General features: G+C 43.5%; 1 protein-coding gene across 1 annotated transcript; it reads right to left on the bottom strand.

Moving 5' to 3' along the window:
* Positions 1-18616, bottom strand: HMGCS2 (3-hydroxy-3-methylglutaryl-CoA synthase 2). The gene is made up of 10 exons (XM_047727987.1): positions 18445-18616; positions 13525-13979; positions 10011-10136; positions 9286-9450; positions 7793-7958; positions 5776-5946; positions 4707-4813; positions 3970-4095; positions 2206-2317; positions 1-349 (listed from the first exon to the last, which is right to left on the bottom strand). The coding sequence occupies exons 1-9, from the start codon at positions 18546-18548 to the stop codon at positions 2211-2213; spliced, it is 1527 nt and encodes a 508-aa protein (XP_047583943.1). The 5' UTR covers positions 18549-18616; the 3' UTR covers positions 1-349; positions 2206-2210.
* Between the last annotated feature and the right edge of the window lie 1165 nt (positions 18617-19781).

The raw sequence follows: 19781 nt of genomic DNA, 5'->3' as shown, positions 1-19781 counted from the left end.
TACAACAGCACAGAAATCTAGTAATGATAATAATGGGATAACATTATTAATAATGCGATAACAAGGGAACATGACAGGCAAAGTTATCTGGATTTTTTCCTCAGTTGCAGAGGGCAAGGTTTCTGGGCTAGGCTTTCTTCGCATCCCCTCTTCCACAGAGGACCCCTGTGCCACCATTAGCCCAGAGAAAGGCAGAAAAGACCACTAAGGATGGCCCTTCACTCCCCAAGGCTGCTGCTTCTGGGGACTATGGTGTCCAATCCAATTCATTTCCATCTAAGAGTGGGCTTTTAAAAGTAGGATCCATGAGCATAAACTCTGCTACTGTAGATTTTCCAGGAACCGCGGTCTGTAGAAATTAAAGAGACAAAAGAAGGACATTCAGTGTGAGCCTCATCCCAGGCATCCCTCCGGCCTTGCTCCCAGTACCTGTGTTTTGTCTGAGGTAAGGCTATGCTGAGGGATCTCCTGCCTGCATCATGAGGTCTGGGGGGCTCTGCTGCCAGCCCAGCTCCACACCTGGACGCCTGAGCCACATGTGTCCAACACCACAGAAGCCAAGGGAGAGGGGCAGGGACACTGTGATACATTCTGCCTAATGGAAGAGAGGGTTGGACAGGTTGGACAGTGAAGAGACACCTCCACAGAGTGGCACACTGACAGAAAACCTTTCGTTCGCTTAAAATTTCATTGTTGTGAGGTTCTTTCTTGTGTGAGCCATAAGCACGAGACATCAGCACGAGACAAGGACCGGAGTCCCAACTTTCCTCCTCAGAGGTACAATGCTTGAGGACCATGAGAGGGAGGGAGCCTGATTTAGAAACTTGCCCTTGAAAATCCCAAATCTCTCTCTCTCTCCTTCTGATGACTGAACTAGCCATTGACACATCTAATTGCCCCCTCTTCGCCATTGACTTGCCCTTAAGAATCCTATTATAAGCCAGCAGGCAAACAAATGACTTAGGGGCAGTGTCCAAGTCTGTAGTCCTGGATACTGAGCTTGGAGTCCGACCACATCTGCAGCCCTGGCCGGTCAGGCCCCTTGTCCACCCTGCTGAGCACTTAACATCACATTAGAGGAGGCCATGTGCACCGAAACGAGGGCATCCCGCCTACCCTGTGGTTTTCTTGCTTTGTCTGGGTATCTCCTTTGCCTGTGGACTTCCTCCTCCTCCCCAGATCCATATCCCGCCCTCGGCAAACCTTCCTCTACCCTTCACCTACCAGAGAAGGGAAACAATAAACACATACACATATAAAGGAAGTATTTGGGGACTGTATTTGTTGAGATTTATAGGTTGTTGAAGAAATGGCTTCTCACGCCTCCATTCTGCTTGTTTTAGCAACTTGGAAGATAAACTGAAGGTAGATGTCTGGGTCCATGAACTATATGATTCTAGCCCTTCCCCTCACCCCCCCCCCCCCTTTTTAAAAGATTTTATCTATTTATTTGACAGAAAGAGAAAGAGAGAGCACAAACAGAGGGAGTGGCTGAGGGAGAAGGAGAAGCAGTCACCCTGCCTGAACAAGGAACCCGACACGGGACTTGATTCCGGGACTCCAAGATCATGACCTGAGCTGATGGCAGACACTTAAACCACTGAGCCACCCAGACACCCCCAAGATTCTCCTTCTAAATACTTGATTCTCCTTTAATAAGTATCCCAACAAGTCTCCCATCTCCCCTTCAGGCAGTCCTCTTGCAAGAAACCACCCCCAATCCCCCCTCCACTGATTTTCCAAACCTCACTGCTTTTACCCAGGTGAGGCCCCCTCCTCCTGAGGCTTCTGGCCCCAGCAGAATCCCCAACACTGCGTTTCTTCGTGAATATGTAGGAACCTTTTCTGAAATCACTCATCTTTGTTCCTACCTTACCCCTTTTGAGGAATGGGTTCTGTAGGTTTCCCTAACAGATGCCAATTTGGTTTCTATCACATTTCTAGGGGAGCTTCCTATCCTGAGCTGATCAGGTAAACAAGTTGACTTTTCCCTGCATTCCAGAGTTTCAAACGTGCCCTTCCCCCAGCTTTTGTCTTTCCAGGGCAAAGAGCCCCACCGGTTCTGGGTGGTCCTCGTGGTACAAACTCCCCACCCCCAATCATTTCCGAGCTATAGACCTTGTCTGGCCTGGTTACACTATTGGAACTGAATCTGTTTCCCAGAGGACAAACTTGATATCACCAACCCTACAGAATGTCACTCACCACCTTTAGACTGGTCGCCGGGCATACTTGCGACGATATAGCTCATCTATCCGTTCCAGGTACCACGTTCCGGGGAAAAGACTGCTCGTGTTGCCAGGTGGTGAGAAATTCACTGTGGCATGAGGAGAAGCAATACTTACTAAGAGGTACCTGAGGCTGGGAAGAGGAAAGAGTGCCAGGGATGCCTTCACCGTGAAGCTCTCCTGGCTGCGAGGCTGGCCACCTGTCCCAGCCCCAGCAGAGCCCTGGACCAGCCCAAGAACCAGAGGCAGTCATCTTGGATCTAGTACATAAGCCTCAGTTATGAGAAATTTTACTGTAGGAGTATGACTTGTTCCTACATTAAACATGACCTTCCTCTCTTGAAATCCTCACCACGCTCTCTTGCTGGGGATACCTGTCTTGAGGTAGTATACCTCAGAGCTTCCTGTCTTCTAATAGACACTTCCTTCTTAGCCCTAAGTTCTCCGGCTCTGATTCATTGTTATATTTCTGTTCTTTGTTCAACAAAGTTCATCTCAGAAGTCCCATTTTTACTTTGTTTTTCCTCTTTGACCTAAGATGTCCCTGTTCCAGAGAAGATGGATGACTACTAGGCCTAGGTTTTCTGGAACATTCCCAGTTCCATGTATTCTGTCTCCCTTTCAGATCCCATTGCAAGCCATGCGTCCGAAGTCTTGCTTGAGAAAATATGTTTTGTTTTGGTATTAAAACCACCATCTGGTCTCTCCAGTCATAACTTCCATTTTGTCTCCTTTTCCTTTGTTGCTTTTCTGGGCAATATTTTTTTTTTTTTAAAGATTTTATTTATTTATTCAAGAGAGAGAGAGCACAAGCAGGGGAGAGGCAGAGGGAGAAATAGGCTCCCTGCTCAGCAGGGAGCATGATATAGGGCTTGATCCCAGGACTCTGAGATCATGACCTGAGCCAAAGGCAGATGCTTAACTGACTGAGCCACCCAGGTGCTCCATTGGACAATACTTTGTTTTTATGTTCGGTAGGGAAAGGGGGGCAGGTGCACAGAGACAGTAATATCTGTCAATAATAGAACTTTTTTATGTACATTAACTCATTTAATCTGTGTGGCAGTCTTGCAAAGTTGGTATGATTTTAGAAATAAGACAACTGAGAAAATATCAATGATTTCCCCAAGAGCTACTGGGGATCACAGGTCGGTTTAGATTTGAATATCTAGCTCCAAAGTCCGGTCTACTTCAATGGTTGCATAGAGAGCAGTTTTAAAGACCACCTGCCAGGGGGCGCCTGGGTGGCTCAGTGGGTTAGGCCGCTGCCTTCGGCTCAGGTCATGATCCCAGGTCCTGGGTTCGAGCCCCACATCGGGCTCTCTGCTCAGCAGGGAGCCTGCTTCCTCCTCTCTCTCTGCCTGCCTCTCTGCTTACTTGTGATTTCTCTCTGTCAAATAAAAAAAAAGATAAATAAATTAAAAAATCTTTAAAAAAAAAAAAAAAAGACCACCTGCCAGAAGTCCTTGGAACTGCATTTTCCAGGATCCTGTTTTGAGTGGTTAGCTACAATCTATACTGGGAAGCCACATGCTACCATCCACCTCTTCTCCACTCTGCCTCCTGCTTTCCCACCCAATTCTTGCCCCTTTGGGCCTAACAGATTCTCTCCCAATCATATTGTCTAGACATCTTCGCTCTGGCCCAATGTAGTCCAGACTTCTGATGAATCCCCGGCTCTCTGCCACCAGCATGAAATCTTAGAAAATTTCCATCTCCTCTCTTCTCGTCCTTTTCTTACCCTTATGGTAGAATTGTTCTCTTTGGTCCATTATTTCTGTGAATTCCTGAGGAGACATACGCTTCCGGGAGGCGAGGCGTTTTGGAAGGTCTGACATACTAGACACCAACTCCTCCAGGGGGGATCCTGGGAAACGAAGGCAAAATCGTTATATCTGCTTCACTGTCATTGTCACTGCTGCCAATCACGAGTTTGATAAAGAGCCAGGTTCTGTGGAGGCTCCAACCCTGGAGGACAGTGTTGTGTGTGGCTTGGAATGTCGAGAAATGATAAAGGTCATCAAACATAATGTTAGCGAAACCTACTGGCAGACACACTCTTATAGTCAAGGAATGTCCCACAGGGTGTTTAGGTGCACACCGCATTTACATCTCACAGAAAATAATCAACATATATTTACTGAAAATTTCAAATCCATAAACTTCCCTTGAACTAATTGCAACCAAACAGCCATTAATTACCTCCTGCCTGAACTGTTTGCTGGAACAATCTGACTGGTTTCCCACTTCCGCCTTCATTTCTCTTCAATCTAGTTCCAAGTAGTAGCCCGCCAAATGCTTCAACTCCATAAATGAGACAAACTTACTCCATTGCTTAAATCCCTTCTGGGAGTTCCTCTGTTCTTAATCACAACATCATTCTGCCCAGATGGGAGCCTCAGTAGTGGGGAGGAAGAGAGTGGTTTCTTTGACCAGATGAATCCCACCGGAAGGGCCTAATAAAAAGACAGGACTCACCTGGAGAAGCGTCCTTGGATACTCGAAATGAAAAAAAACTTGCAGCCAAGCCAGAGCCATAAGAAAAGGCCCCAATCCTAGAGCCAGCCAGGTCTTGGGCAGAGTACCTGCAGGGAAAGAAAGCAAACTCCAAGAAGCACGTTGGCATTATTCTGCCCTTCAAATAAGCTACCAACCTATCGCCCCAATCTAGTCAACCTCTTGCAAGTAGAAATGGGCTCCAGGCACCCTGCACAAAGAGGGGCTTTTGGAAGACCCTGGGGATAGACCCAGAGAGAAGAAAACTTATCAGGAGGAGAGTGGCTAAAATCCAAGATACAGAAGACCCATTGAGCTTAACAGAATTTGTGGCTTCTTGTCACCTATGGGGACAAGATGAATTCAGTGAACTCTGGTGTTTGGAGGTCAGACCACTTCAAGGCTTCCATGTTTTCTGGTAATGTTTCAGCAGTATCCTCATTGGTAATCATTTGATTGAGTTCATATATATCTATCTCCTATGTTATGTGCAGGTACTATAGTACAAGTATTTCCTATAAACCCCAGAAAATAGAGTATCAATAGAAATAACAACCGTATCTGAGCACTTGCTGAGCTCTAGTGTTTTAATTCCTTTACCCACTGAGCACTCATCACAATGCTAGGAGGGACGTATTGTTAGTGCATATGTTTTATAGATGGGGAAAATGAAGCACATAGAGATGAAGTGTTTTTCCAAGATCAAAGCTAATAAGTGGTATTGAAACCCCAGCTGTTCGTTCTAATGCTAGACTCTCTTAACCACTGTGCTTTACTAAGGCCAGAGATTTCAAATGCATGAGATAAAACTATGCACTGAAGTTCTGTTACATGCTTGCTGCATCCAAGCATACCTTACACATTCCTTGACATCATACATCGTCACTTTGGAGACCATTACTTAATCCTGATAGTAGAGCTGCCTACACATGTCCCTTTGAAAGAAGTTTCTTTCATTATCTTTCCTTCCTTAAGAATTTCTGAACCGGAAGAGGAACCAAATTTGGTTGAGCCCTCTGACCTTGACCATGGGGTGGGGGGTAGTACTCACTGGGACAGAAGAGAGGCCAGACACCCATACAGGGATGAGGTGTACGTATTCCCATTGTGAGTGGAGAGGTAAAGGGAGGCCTTGGTCTTCTTGTTGAACATGTCCAGGGAGGCCTTTTGAAGTGCCTTATCCATGTCCTTGTTGGTGTAGGTTTCTTCCAGCGCTAGCCCCCTGGAAGGCAAGCAGAGGCACGGGCCAGGTGAGAGACCGCAGAAGGGGAGGGAGGCAGCAAGGGGGAAAAGTAAGAGCTCCTGGAGAGACTTTTAGGCACATGTTTGGTTGGTTTTTGTTAGGTTTTTTTTTGTATGTTTGTTTGTTTTCTACAGAATATTTAGAAATACAGACCAGCACAAAAAACAAACAAAACAAAACAAAACAAAAACCCAATGTCACTAATAGTCATACCATTCAGAGAGAGCCCTTAGGTCAGTTGTTCTTGTGGAATCTATCCCTGCCCTCAGAGGTTAACTAGAAAATAAAATCATGCTATATATTCCATTCAACATGATTCCTTAACTAACTTTCTTTATGACATTAAATCAACTTCTCTAGCAATATTTTTAAAGGCTGCAGAATGGGTCATGATATGATGTGCCCTAATTGAACCAATCTCCCCGTCCTGTCCTCACCAGTTAAAACTCTGCCTCTTCCCTCTTACACATGGAGTTACTGAACCAAAAAGTGTGCATGTCTTTAAGGTCTTTGCTTTCTGTTTTCTTACTTCTTCCTAAAGCCCTTGTTTCAATTCACACATCCACTGTTGTCCATTTTCCTAGAGCCTCCTCCTTTTTTAAAGATCTGAATCCTCAGATCTTTAAAAAGGCTATATAAGGGGTGCCTGGGTGGCTCAGTGGGTTAAGCCTCTGTCTTTGGCTCAGGTCATGATCCCAGGGTCCTGGGATCGAGCCCTGCATCAGGCTCTCTGCTCAGCAGGGAGCCTGTTTCCTCCTCTCTCTCTGCCTGCCTCTCTGCCTACTTGTGATCTCTGTCTGTCAAATAAATAAATAAAAAATCTTTAAAAAAATAGGAAGGCTATGTAAAAAAAATGATAGCTTCTTTTAATTTCTTACTAATGGGCAAGCACATTTGCAAATGGGATAATGTGCATTTCTTCTTTGAGGATATTTCTGGGGCATATCTTTTGCTCATTTTCCTATTAGGGTCTCTGTTATTGATGAGACTTCCATGTGTTAAAGATGTTAAGCTATTATCTTTGGCATATATTAGAATTTTCTTTCACGGGGCAGGTCTCGTAATCATGTTTGTGCTCACTTTGATGTTTTAGGTAGTGGCAGGGTTAGTAGTAATTAGTAATGGGGGCAGATGTTGGTAGAATACTTCAAACTTGAACTAAACAGCTACCATACCAAAAGGGAATATTTTCTTCCCATTGGAAACTGTGTATTGAAGATTCTTCTATTCTAAATGTCTTGGAGTAATTTCTCAATAAACAGTATTCTTCTAAGTTGGGGGGAGCTGAACTATCTCTGTTTCATAGATGGGGGAAATTAAGGCAACAGGCAAGACATTAATTCAACAATGGCAAGTGAGAATGAGACTTTATGATCCCAAGTTGCCATCCTGTACTGCGATTATTTACTTCTAGGTATTTCTGTCTATACAGACTGGAATATCATGGAGTCATATTTATTTTGGCGTCCCTAGAGTTGAGTATGAGGCCTGACATATAGTTGATGTTCATAAAATGTTTGCTGACTAAATGTTTTAGCTACACTCCCTTTTCCTTTTTTCTTATTGTCTGAAGCTTCTGATAGCCAACCACTTGATCTAGAGGAGCTGGCAAACTCCCCATGTTCCCTGAGATAAAAGATGGGGGGGACCCCATGTAGACCATAACTCAATCAGTCATGTATGAACTTGGTGTCCTTTCTATTGTGTTGGAAGATTGTCCTTTTCTCACCCCCATGGTTGGCTGGTGGTACAAACTCAAGGAGTAAGGAAACCTCTTCCTTCCTTATCCCTCAAGAACCTCCAGGGTTCCCCGAAGAGGACCCACCTGAAGGCCTCAAGCCCTTTATATAGGCTGGTCTGCGTGTCGCTGCTGGCTGACAAGAAGTCATTGAACATCAGGCGAGCCAGGGATTTCTGGACCATCTTGCAGAAGGGCGTGTGAAAGATCATGAACTGTAAGTCATCAAGAGTGAAAGGCCGATTGATGCCAGCTGGAAGAGGAAGTGTGAAAACAAGGATGTGCCATGGCCAATGAGCCACTTAGACCTACACTCCAAGACCGAAGTGTTCCGAGGAACATGAGGTGTCCCAGGGAACCAGCTCCTACCTTCAGCAAACACATGTAAGTTGTTCATTCACTTAAGCACTCTACTTATGAAGAAAGACGGGAAACAAACAAGCATTTTCTTCCTGTCTACTATTGCCAACCTTTATGACAGATAATTCCTCCAAATCAAACTAGTGTTGTGTTACTTTCTCTGTTTTTCAGAGGAGGAAACAGAGTCTCTAAAATATGAAGCTAGGTCATGTTTCAAGTTTAGTCAGCTTGAAAATGGCTGGCTTTGGATGTAGGTTCCGATGTTTCTGACTCTGTAGACACTCCAGACTGTCTCTTAGAGCTGAGGGCCAAAGCAGCATCAATCAAATTCCACATAAGGTTAGGGAGCAAAATGAGAATGCTGAAAGAATACAGAGCTGGTGAGAGCAGTTAGCCAAGAGCAGGTTTACAGTGGATGGAAGGTAGGGAAGTCCAAGTCCACTGCCTACCTCTAGGGGCCAGCCGTGGTGGCTGGCAGCCCTCTCAGAGCAGTGGAAAGGGGCAAGAAGTGGCTTCTCAGGCCACTCCCTAAAGCATCCATGCTCTGACACTTCCACACGTGACTTTTTCCATACTGAAAATTGCCTGTCACAGATGCCCTTCTGGTCATAATAAGAACCCTTTGATTTTTTTAGAGTGCTCTGAACTTTTAAAATAAAGTTTATTTCCTTTCTGATTATGAAAACAGCACATATTTTCTTAGCGGGAGAACTCAGAAACTAAAGGTGAAAATAAAATTAACTTGTAATATTATCATTCAAAGAAAAATCAGGAACACTTTACTATACTGAAAATAGAGATAAGATTTCTCAACATCGGCCAGGCTTTAAAAGGCAGCAAACTACAAATGGTGAGTTAAATCACTCCTGACTTCAACAGAAACAAATCTTAGCCCCAGTAGGATGTGGTTACACTGACTCACCACAGTACCTCCCCAGGTGGCTGACAGTCACTGGTTTCCTACTGGTGGCTTTGGTCCTAGCATGTTTAATCTCTTGCATTCAGCTCAAGTAAGAGGCAGCTTCATACTTGAATTGGAAGCTTCTAGATGGATTTTTTTTTAGCATAGACCCACGAAAGGGTGTAAGAGGAAAGGGACATGAAGCCATGCTCTTGAGATCATTTTTGAAGGAGAGAAGAAACCTTGTCTTAAGCTTTTAGGACCAACTCTTTGTCCCCTAGTAATAGAGTACCCACTTTCTGCCCTCTGAGTCCCATACCTTGTTTCCACTGGTTCTGGATTTTTTGACGGTATAACGTGTAACATCTGTCCAAGGCCCGTAGGTAGCACTGGATGGAGAGCTTCCCATCCACTATTGGGTACTCTGTAGCTGCATCTGGTTTGTAGAAGTCGTAAACGTTCTCCATGTGGGTTCCTCTAAGCCCTGGCAAGGCACACAGGGGGATTCAGGATGCAGCCCCCATAGAACAGAGAGGATAGGGAGACATCTACAAACATTTCCCTGGTTTTTCTCTGCCTGAGCCCACTCAACATCCCTCCCACGTTCAAAGGGAATCTAATAGATGGTTGCTCTTATATAAATGAGATCTATTATTTCCCTTTCCATACCTTTATGGCTTTAACAAAATCTGGAATAGATGCCAAAAGTCTCAAAGGAGAACCTTTCTCATTATGCCCAATTATCTTCTTTCATCTTCAATTGCCAGTCTAGCACCTTAAAGTTCCTGGTCTGCAGCAACAATGTTACTCATTCTATGCATCATGATCCCAATATGTGATGGTGCAGAAGAGGAAAATTCGATGATCCCTCTGTTCCCTTCCTCCCTGCCCTTTGCTCCCCAGTCCAGCCTTCTGAAGGCATGTGATGTCATCCTCAAATCCACACTTCAGCCCTATGTAGGGGGTATGCCAACTTGGGATTGGGAGCTATGCATTAGCTGTGCACAGTCTCTTGGTACCACATTTCCACAGTTTACCACAGACCTCTCTCAAGAGCCAGAGGGGCCTTGGGCCCAACCAGCATGGCCACAGCTCCAGCCCCACCTGTGGGGCGAGCGTTACCACTGGGATAGACAGCAATGTCTCCGCAGACCACCATTGCATAGCGACCTGTAATGAGAGACAAGAAGTAATTATCTCTACTTGAGATCACAACCAAAATCTCGAGTAGATGGAGTGCTTCATGTGAGCCAGGCACAATTTTAGGTACTGAAGATAGACCAGTGAACAAAAAAAATCCTTTCACTCATGATCAGCCTATATATCAGGCACAGTTATTCTCTCTTTATCAACAAAAAAATGGAGGCCCAAAGATCTTAAGTCACTTGGCCCAAGCCACCCAGCTAATAGATGGTATGATAAGGATTCAGAGTCAGGATTCCAACACAAAATCACTGAAACCCAAGAATCTTCTTTTAAGTATTGGAACAACTCCAACTCTGACAAAAAAGTATTGTTGTGTATGTATATATATATATATATATATATATAGAGAGAGAGAGAGAGAGAGAGAGTTTGGAAACTATAGAAAAGTATTTAGAAGCTGTTAAAGAAAAGATTAGTAAATTTGACAATCTAAAAATTCAAACTTTTTACAGAAACAAACTCAAACTGGGGAAGTATTTACAATACTTACAATCATAAAAACCTATTTTCCTTCATTTATAAAAGTCTCATAAAAAAAAACCCAAAATATGTAATGGGAAAATGGTCAATGAACATCCTAAAAAATACTGAAGCTTTTTTATAATGAAAAAAGGGCAAATCCTTATTTTTCCATATTAAATTGACAAAGATTAGAAAGCTTAACAATACTTATTGTAGGGATATACTTTAGTACAACATCTTGAGGAACAATTTGGCACAGTCTTTTTTATTTGAGAAAGAGAGAGAGAGCTCGAGCATAAGCAATTGGGGAGGGACAGAGGGAGAAGTAGATTCCCTGCTGAGCAGGGGTTCCCAACATGGGGCTCCATCCCAGGACATTAGGATCACGACCTGAGCCAAAGGCAGACACAACCAACTGAGCCATGCAGGTGCCCCAATTTGGCACATTCTATCAAACTTTTATATCAACATATCTGGCAATTCCTTTCCTAGGAATCTATTCTTACAACACATTCTCACAAGCATGTAATGCTATTATGCAATGTTTATTAAAACATTTTTTTATAATTGCAAAAAATATACAGAACCTAACTATCTATCAGCATGGAACTAATTAAATAAAGTTTGGCATATTCATCAAAAAAATATTGTAAGGCTTTTAAAAGATGAGATAGACTTTATACATATTGGTATGCGATGACCTCTAAGACATCATGGAGGTGAGGAAAAATATGTACAATGTTAAAAACCAAAACTGAATAGTTATATATGTGTATACTTGCAAGAACAAAGAAAAATTCTGGAAGAATACATAGAAACCATTAGTGTGAAATTCTGGGAAGTGGTAATGGGGTGTCAAAAGAGAACTTTTTCTTTGCTTTACACTCATTTGTGTATATGTATTTATTTCAACTATGCATTTCAGTTACTTTCACTAAAAAAAAAAGACAAGAAAAATGAAGTCTTCTGGACAATCTGAGGCTGTGTCACTTTTTCCTTTCCTCAAAGCCTGCTGTCTCTATGGGGTGATTTGGATCTTCCTGGTGAGTCCCCAAACCACCTTTGCTCGTCCGAGAAACCCCAGCTGGATGGTTGGTCAGATCAAAGCAGACATCCCATCTACACTGGCTTTGCTTGGTTTGGGTGGTTGCCATTAGGTTCAAGCTTAAATATGCTTTTTGTTTTGGTACAGACGAATGATTCAAATCTCAATAGTTTATTTTTTTCTCCCTCTAAACAAGACATCCTGTTAAAGAAGGAATACCCTGCCACTCAGCAGAATCTACTCATTGGAAATGACATAATTAAAGCTGATGATGTTCCCAAACAAGGTTCTGATTTTTGGTTAAAGTCTGGTGACTATCTCTTGCCCTTCATTTCTACTTCCCAACTAATTGCATAGTTGGAAATATTGGTGGTGATGGTAGTAGGGGTTACCAAATAGGAAAAATGCTCTAAGAACAGATTTGATGATGTAGAGATTAGAACATCCCAAATCAATGGAACTGTTGATGGTGAGGCTATTCAAGGCATTCCAAAACAATACTGAATGAATTGGAGCATGTGGGTGGCTCAGTTGGTTGAGCATCTGACTCTTGATCTCAGCTCAGGTCTCTGTCTCAGGCTCCTGAATTCTGGCCCCTCATTGTGCTCCACGCTGTGTGTGGACCCTCCTTTAAAAAAAATACTGAATAGGTGTGTGGAATTACACTGCACAGCAAACTGTCCAACTCTTCTTGGCTTCTCTTTGAAATAAAGAATATTGAATTAGATAATCTCCAAGGTTCCTGCCAACATTAAGATTTTATAATTAATGTTAATTATGGCTTCTACAGTTTTAAATTCCAGTTTCCACTTAGCATACTAAGTGCCTTGACTGCCCAGATAATCTCTGTAGATCTCTTGTATAATCTTTTTACCAGCCCTGCAGGGGAGGTTGCCTAATAAGAACTATGAAGCTTGAAGTGGTTAAGGGACTTGCCAGCAATTATCAACCGAGCTAGATTTTGAACTCTCAACTTGTACTGTTTCCCTTGGATCTTTTCTTACTATCACAACAGGGGGTTCTTCCTCCAGTATAACATCCAGAGAAGATGTAAGTAAGAAACAAGATAATGTTAATATGCTAAGCAAAAAACATGGGGTACCCGGGTGGCTCAGTGGGTTAAGTGTCTGACTCTTGATTTCAGCTCAGGTCATGATCTCAGAATCGTGGGATCGAGCCCAGCATCAGGCTGCACGCTCAGCACAGAGTCTGCTTATCCCTTGCCCTCTACTCCTCTGCCCTTAAAATTAAATAAATAAATAAATAAATAAATAAATAAGTAAAATCTTTTTATAAATATGTTAAGCAAAAAGCAATTTCCTAGCAAGTAGGCGAGGGAGTATGAGAATATATACTCTGTGTAATAGTCTATCCTGTGATTCTTTTTTGTTTTGTTTTGTTTTTTTATTCTGTGATTCTTTGGGTCTCCTCCTACCAGCATGTTTTCCCCTTAATACCTAAACTTGTTTAACTCTCTCTCAGAGGCTTAGAAGAACCTTATGAGAAATAGGAATATATTGGATTTGGTTTGGCGTCTCACCCCTGCCAAACACTGTGTAAGATATCAGATCCCCCATTTTCTCATGTGTAAATCAGGCATAACACCCACTTCCTAGGCTGTTGGAAGGACTAAATGAACTATGTGCCCATGCTACCTAGTTAACAGTATACAGTTACACAAGTCTAAGTGGTAATCATCATTGTGGTTGTTGATGACAAGAACAGCTGTGTGAGTAAGTTGTCCTTCCCTCCCTGATGAAACCACTGGGGAAATGGAGAAACAAAACCAAGGATTCAGCCTCTAACTCAGTTCCTTTCTTACATAAGGTCTCGGGAACCACCTACCATCCCAGGAGCTGGACTCTATCCAGTTGGCAGCATTGAAGAGGGAGGCAGTGCCACCGTAACAGGCATTGGTGGTATCTATGCCCTCAATGTCAGTGTTTCCGGAGTCCTGGAAGAGCTCCATGAGCACTGTTTTGACAGCCTTGGACTTGTCAATGATGGTCTCAGTGCCCACTTCCAGCCGTCCCACAGAGTCCCATGGGAGCTGTGTGCGCTCCATCAGCCGCTGCACCACCGTCAGGCACAGGGAGTTGATGTCCTCCTGGACTGAGCAGAAGCCCATATGGGTTTGGCCCAAGCCCACCGTGTACTTCCCTGCTTCCACATTGTTAAACTTCTCCAGGTCTGTTTGGTCCACATACTGGGCTGGGAAATAGACCTCCAGAGCAAGGATGCCCACATCCTTTGGCCAAGTATCTGTTTTGGCCAAGGGGACAGCAGGGATGGTTGAAAACCTGTAATGGAGATAACAATCAAAATCCTATTAATGGTCTCTAGCCAGTCTCCTCAAAATACAATACAGCAATCATCTCATTCATTTTTTGTATATTTTGAAGCTATATTATCAGATGAATGCAAATGTGAGGTGGTTATCTTTCTGTTAAATTAGTACTTTTAACCTTATTAAATGTCCCTTTTTAATTCGTCTTTGTGATATTCCTGTCACAAAACCTACTTTTCCTGATATTAAGAAAGCTGCCTAGTTATTATTGTTATTATTATTATTATTATTATTATTACTGTTGGCATGGTGTATCTTTTGTTGTCCTTTTATACTTCTATTGTCTTAATGTCTCAGGGTCTTTATATTTAACACACATCTCTTCTTTTTTTTTTTTTTTAAAGATTTTATTTATTTATTTGACAGACAGAGATTACAAGTAGGCAGAGAGGCAGGCAGAGAGGGGGGAAGCAGGCTCCCTGCCGAGGAGAGAGCCCGATGCGGGGCTCGATCCCAGGACCCTGGGATCATGACCTGAACCGAAGGCAGAGGCTTTAACCCACTGAGCCACCCAGGCGCCCCAACACACATCTCTTCTAAACAGCACATAGTTGGAGTCTTTTTTTGTTTGTTTTTTAACAAGCCTTACAGTATTGGTGCTTTAATTGGAGTAACTGGTCCAATTATATTTATTGTAATGACTAATATAGATGGGATTAAATCTACTGTCTCACTCTTTATTTCTTTTTTTTTTTAAAGATTTTATTTATTTATTTGACAGAGAGAAATCACAAGTAAGCAGAGAGGCAGGCAGAGAGAGAGAGGAGGAAGCAGGCTCCCTGCTGAGCAGAAAGCCCGATGTGGGGCTCGAACCCAGGGCCTGGGATCATGACCTGAGCCGAAGGCAGCGGCTCAACCCACTGAGCCACCCGGGCGCCCCTCACTCTTTATTTCCATTTGTCTCACATGTCCTTTGTTTATTTCTTCTTTCCTGCATTCTTTTGGATTAAACAAGTATTTATTACTCCATTTTATCTCCTCTTTTTCTTTTAGGAATGATCTCGGAGATTATAATATGCATGCTTGGTTTATTGTAATCTAACTTACATTAATACTTCTACATAAATCCTTCTGTTTTCTGAACAGTGAAAAACCATACTTTAATTCCCTTTATCCTTTCCATCCCTTTGAGCTATTATTGTTATGTGGTTTATTTCTACACATGTTATAAACCTCATAGGACATAACTTGAAAAATCTCATTCAGTTTTAAAGTGCTCCTTTCAAAAAAAAATCCCCCTCTCATCACCCCTTTTCTCCTTGTTTCTTCTTACTATACAAGAACACACCTATTGTTTTTCTACTTTTTAAGGAAGCTTCCTGCTTGATTCCATCCTCTCTGCCTTTTCTGACTGAGCCTCTGAATATTTATGGAGCACATCCAACATAGTGCTGGGTTCCAGATGCACAGTAGAGAAGGTATCCTTTGTGGTCACCAAGAAAGCATAGTCTAATGGAACAGGCAGATATTCAACAGCTAAATACATAGTATAACAAGCAAAGGCTGTGAGAATACAGAGGACAGAGAGAACAATTCTACATGGGAGCAGAGAGAAAATGGGGAAGGGGTCAGTGGAAGAGGGAAAAGATAATCCGTTTCTTTCCTGGACCTACCCATCTCTCTTCTAATACCTGACTCCTGATACCCCTGGTGAAATTCTGGAGTTTCTCCGTCCAGCTATAAGTACAGAAATCACCAGGTCCACCTCCAAATGTTCCTACATGAAAATACCTGAAATCTGGTTACTTTACTGATACTCTTCATTTTGCAGATGGTGAAAAAAATCAAGGCAAGCATTGGTGAAGTGTTGTGCTCAGAGTACCTTCGTGGTTACTCATGTGTTAGAAATATCCTGTCCTTTCACCACCTTGGGTGCCACCAAAGCACTCGTGAGTGCCACCAGAGTCCTTTGACTCATACCTAGCTATAGAATTCCTGACCATTGTAAGTGACAGGATGGCTCCACAGGCTTACGCATTTAGCTCTATGCCACAGGAACTGTAGCTCAGATTGAGTGTGTTTGTCAATCACCCTGAGGATTCTGGACTTCGGTAAATCCCAGTTCTTCCATCAGAAAGGTCACTGAGGCAAAGTGTATCCCAAGATCATAAGACAATGAGGCAAAGTATAAATGTTCACCCATATCTGATAAGAGAGGTTTGGAATTTAGTTATCTGCCCTATTTATTTGGTGTTCCCCAAATAATTGGAGTTTGTACTTTCAAATATTTGTGGAGAATCTTACCCAGTATGTTGGAGCTAATGGTTAGCCAGCAGAGGTCCTGCACTTGGCTGGCTTTCCCCTCAGCCTCATTATCAATCTGTCTTCTCATTCTCATTCTGCATTCTCATTCTCTCTCCCTTCCTCTCTTTCCAGTTAGAATTCTAAGCTTTCAAGGAGAGGTTCCAAGAATCAGCCACATGTTAACTTTTGAAACTGTCTTAATAGGGGGCTATTTCTGGAAAAGGATTCCAGAGCCTTGAAGAAGAGTTAGCATGTAGAGGCTTCCAGAAAGATCAGACCACTGGAGTTATGAGTGCTCTTCTTATCTGTATATTTTCTCTAGGAAACTTTATTTAATCTAAAATCGGTATTCTGAGGTTGCTTGGTTTAAGAATATGCATTAAGCTTTTCTTTCTTTATTCCAATTCTCCTCCTTCTATTTCAAAATTCACCATTACATGCCAGGCACCGTGCTAGTGAGAGGCTGCCGAGGTGGAGAGAGTTGACAAAGAAAAGAGGAGGTCAACGGTCTGAGGACTTCCTTGACCAGTGGGAGTAATAAACGGGCACATACATGCATACCCCAGCTGGGAGTCAGAATGTGATAAGGACCTCAAGAGGGATATAGGCAAAATCACACCGGAGTTTGGAGGAAGCAGAGATTTCCTGTGGAAGCAGAGATTTTCTTCCATGAAGAAAAATCTTCATGGAAGAGGCTACATTTGAGACTGACTTTGATGGGTGAGCGGAACTTCTGCTGATAAAGAACTGGAGGGGGCGTGGAGGAGGTAGTGGTCACAGTGGGAGATGACTGAGCAAGTAAGGGCACCTGGTAGAGTGGAGAGTGAAGGTGATTAGGGACATAGCACATGAGAAAAGCAGGTGGGGACCACCAAGCGGAGGGCACCACTCTTTGTTAACCTGCAGGGAAGCATTGTTAACCATGCGACGGGAGCAGTTCTTGGATTGGATTGAGAACCGAGGCAGGTTGCAGAAGAGAAGACCGATATACAGAGAAAGAGAGACTCATAGGAAAGATCCTTAATACTCTTTCAGACCACAGAAAACAGGATGAGCTGTGGGTGCACTGGAAAAGGGAAATGTGTGAACCAAGGATGCCTGAAGGAGGGGCAGGTTGGATGAGTTCTGAGGTTTGTCTCTTGCTGGGCAGCCCACTGTTACTTACTGAAACAAGCAAATCCATGTCAATCCCTTCCTCTCAGATGTAAGAACAGGTCAAATGCTGAGCTGGGACATTTAGCCTATCTAAAGTGGGTGAAGGAGGGTATGAAAATGGCAGAGAGTGAGGAAGAAAATAAGAAGGCTAAGGAGCGTCATCCCCTACTCCACACATCCCCTACTCCACACATCCAGGTCTGGATCCCAGGCAAGGGAAGACACTGAGTCAAAGTCATTTTTCTAAGCTGTCATAGAGTGTAGTGTGGAAGTGGGAAAAATGGCTAGTCTCAGGGTACAGCGCATGGTTCGGAGATTGAAGGCCCTAGCTATAGCTATTACCATCGGTGTTGGGAGGCTCCAAGCACATGGGCCAAGCTGGGGAGTGCTTACAAATACAAGGCATGAAAAAAACAAAACAAACAAACAAACAAACAAACAAAACAAATACAAGGCATGCATGTGTGCTTCTGTGCACAACACATTGCACACAGACATACACTCTTATCTTAACATCCCATTCCCCCCTTTCACAAAATCAGAGTGCAGAGAAACAGGCTTCTGATCCCCAGTCCATTTGGAATCTTGCTGCAATGATTTGAAGCAGCTGGTTTGACTAACACTGCCGTTGGCGCAGAGTGCTATGGGTCTTGGCAGGAGCTGGAGGTAAAGGGGGAACGGTGGTGGAAAGAAGAATGCCGGGGGCCCTGGAACCGATATTTCCACTGTTTCTTGCCGCTGGGGCAGTGAAAGATGTAACCATCTATGAAAAGCAGGTATCAGAGATTTGGGATCCTGCAATTCTAGCTGAGAGGGACCTATCATCTGCTTAGAGAGGACGTAACTCAGACCCTAACAGGTTAACATGCTCATCTAAGTCTGTGTACAAGCCTCACCAACTTTTCACTGGGATTCTAGTGAGCTTTTCCTTATGGCAGGATTTCTATCTACCTATCTTTTACTGGTTCTATGACACTTCTCAGAGCGTGGCCTGCACAGTCCCTGCGAACATGACTCACCTTTGGTGGGCTGTGGGAAGATGGCTAGCAGGTGAGATGAAGACTTCCTGCATTGCTGTCTTCACTTGCAAGACCCGCTTCACTGAAGTCAACAGCCGTTGCATTTCCAAAGGAACAAGCACAAAGCCAACAGTTCACAGCCCTTGGGAGAGTTGCCCAGCTGGGCCCCATTGGGCTTTATAGAGCTCTGAGACTCCTGCTTCTGGAAGCCCCGCCCCTGCTTATCAAGACTCAGATGACTTCTAAAACTGGGCTAAAGTTCTCACTCAGAACATGGGCAAATGGAAGGAAAATATCATCCCTCCAACTTGTACACAGCTGCCCTGATCCTGGGCATGTGAGGGAAAGGATGGCTCTGATTCCTCCTTTCTCAGGCTCTTGTGGTAGCTTTTCCTATGGCCAACCAGCTTGGATGGCTATGATGTTCCTTGTTGTCACACATCCTGGGGTAACCCCATTTGGCCTGTCTTGGACCCTAGCTCCTCATCGGGGTTACTCTTGCTTGCTGTTCCAGAATGCTCTCTGTGGGGTTGCCTGTTGTTATTTTAACACATTATGCATACTATGGAATATCTTTCAAAACTGAAAGGATGAATCTTTTAATAGCAGTCTTTTATGTAGTTAAGAGTAGATATTGACACACAGGCAAAGGCACGCGGGTAGAGGGATGTGGCGCACGCTGTACCTCTACTCTCTTTATTGCCACTCTTACACATGTATAGCTGTACACAACCTCCTAGTGAGCTGTACAGGAGTCGCAAAGGGGTAACCAGGGCTCTCCTGAGGAGGAAAGGTCCACTTTACAGATGAGGCCAATGATATGTAGTCAGAAGACATGACTTTCCCAAAGACCTAAGGGACTGTCTTTTGACTCCAGATTCTGGTCTTTCCACTCTGCTCTTCTACTTCTTTGTGAAAAGTTTCCTGCCATCTGATCTGCTAGTGAATTGCTCCCTCTATTCCTCTCTCACAGTACTAGTCTTCCTCTGTCTTTTATGAGGGCCATGCACTTACTCATTGGTTCACTCAGTGAGACTCCCCGTCTAATGTGACTCTTTGGAAGGCAAGGAGAAGAACCAGAGTGGTTCTTGCTTTAGGGGAATCAGAGGTGACTTCATTTTCCTGCATACAGAGACCTTCTAGGTTCCCCAGAAGTCCAAGTCTCCTGGGTCTTCTAATGTGTTTAGGTTCTTGTCTCCATACACCTTGGTGCATTACTGCTCTAACCCAATCTCCCAGCTCTCTCTGCCACCCATGCTCTACCACTGAGCCTTTTACAAAGTCCTGTCATCAATTTTAAGTTCTTTATTTCCAATTCCTTTTCTGAAAATGACATT

Source organism: Lutra lutra, chromosome 4 (genome assembly GCF_902655055.1).
Source record: "Lutra lutra chromosome 4, mLutLut1.2, whole genome shotgun sequence".
Taxonomy (NCBI): Eukaryota; Metazoa; Chordata; class Mammalia; order Carnivora; family Mustelidae; genus Lutra; species Lutra lutra.
The sequence above is the reverse complement of the archived record's forward strand: the minus strand, read 5'-3'. Positions and strand labels throughout refer to the sequence as shown.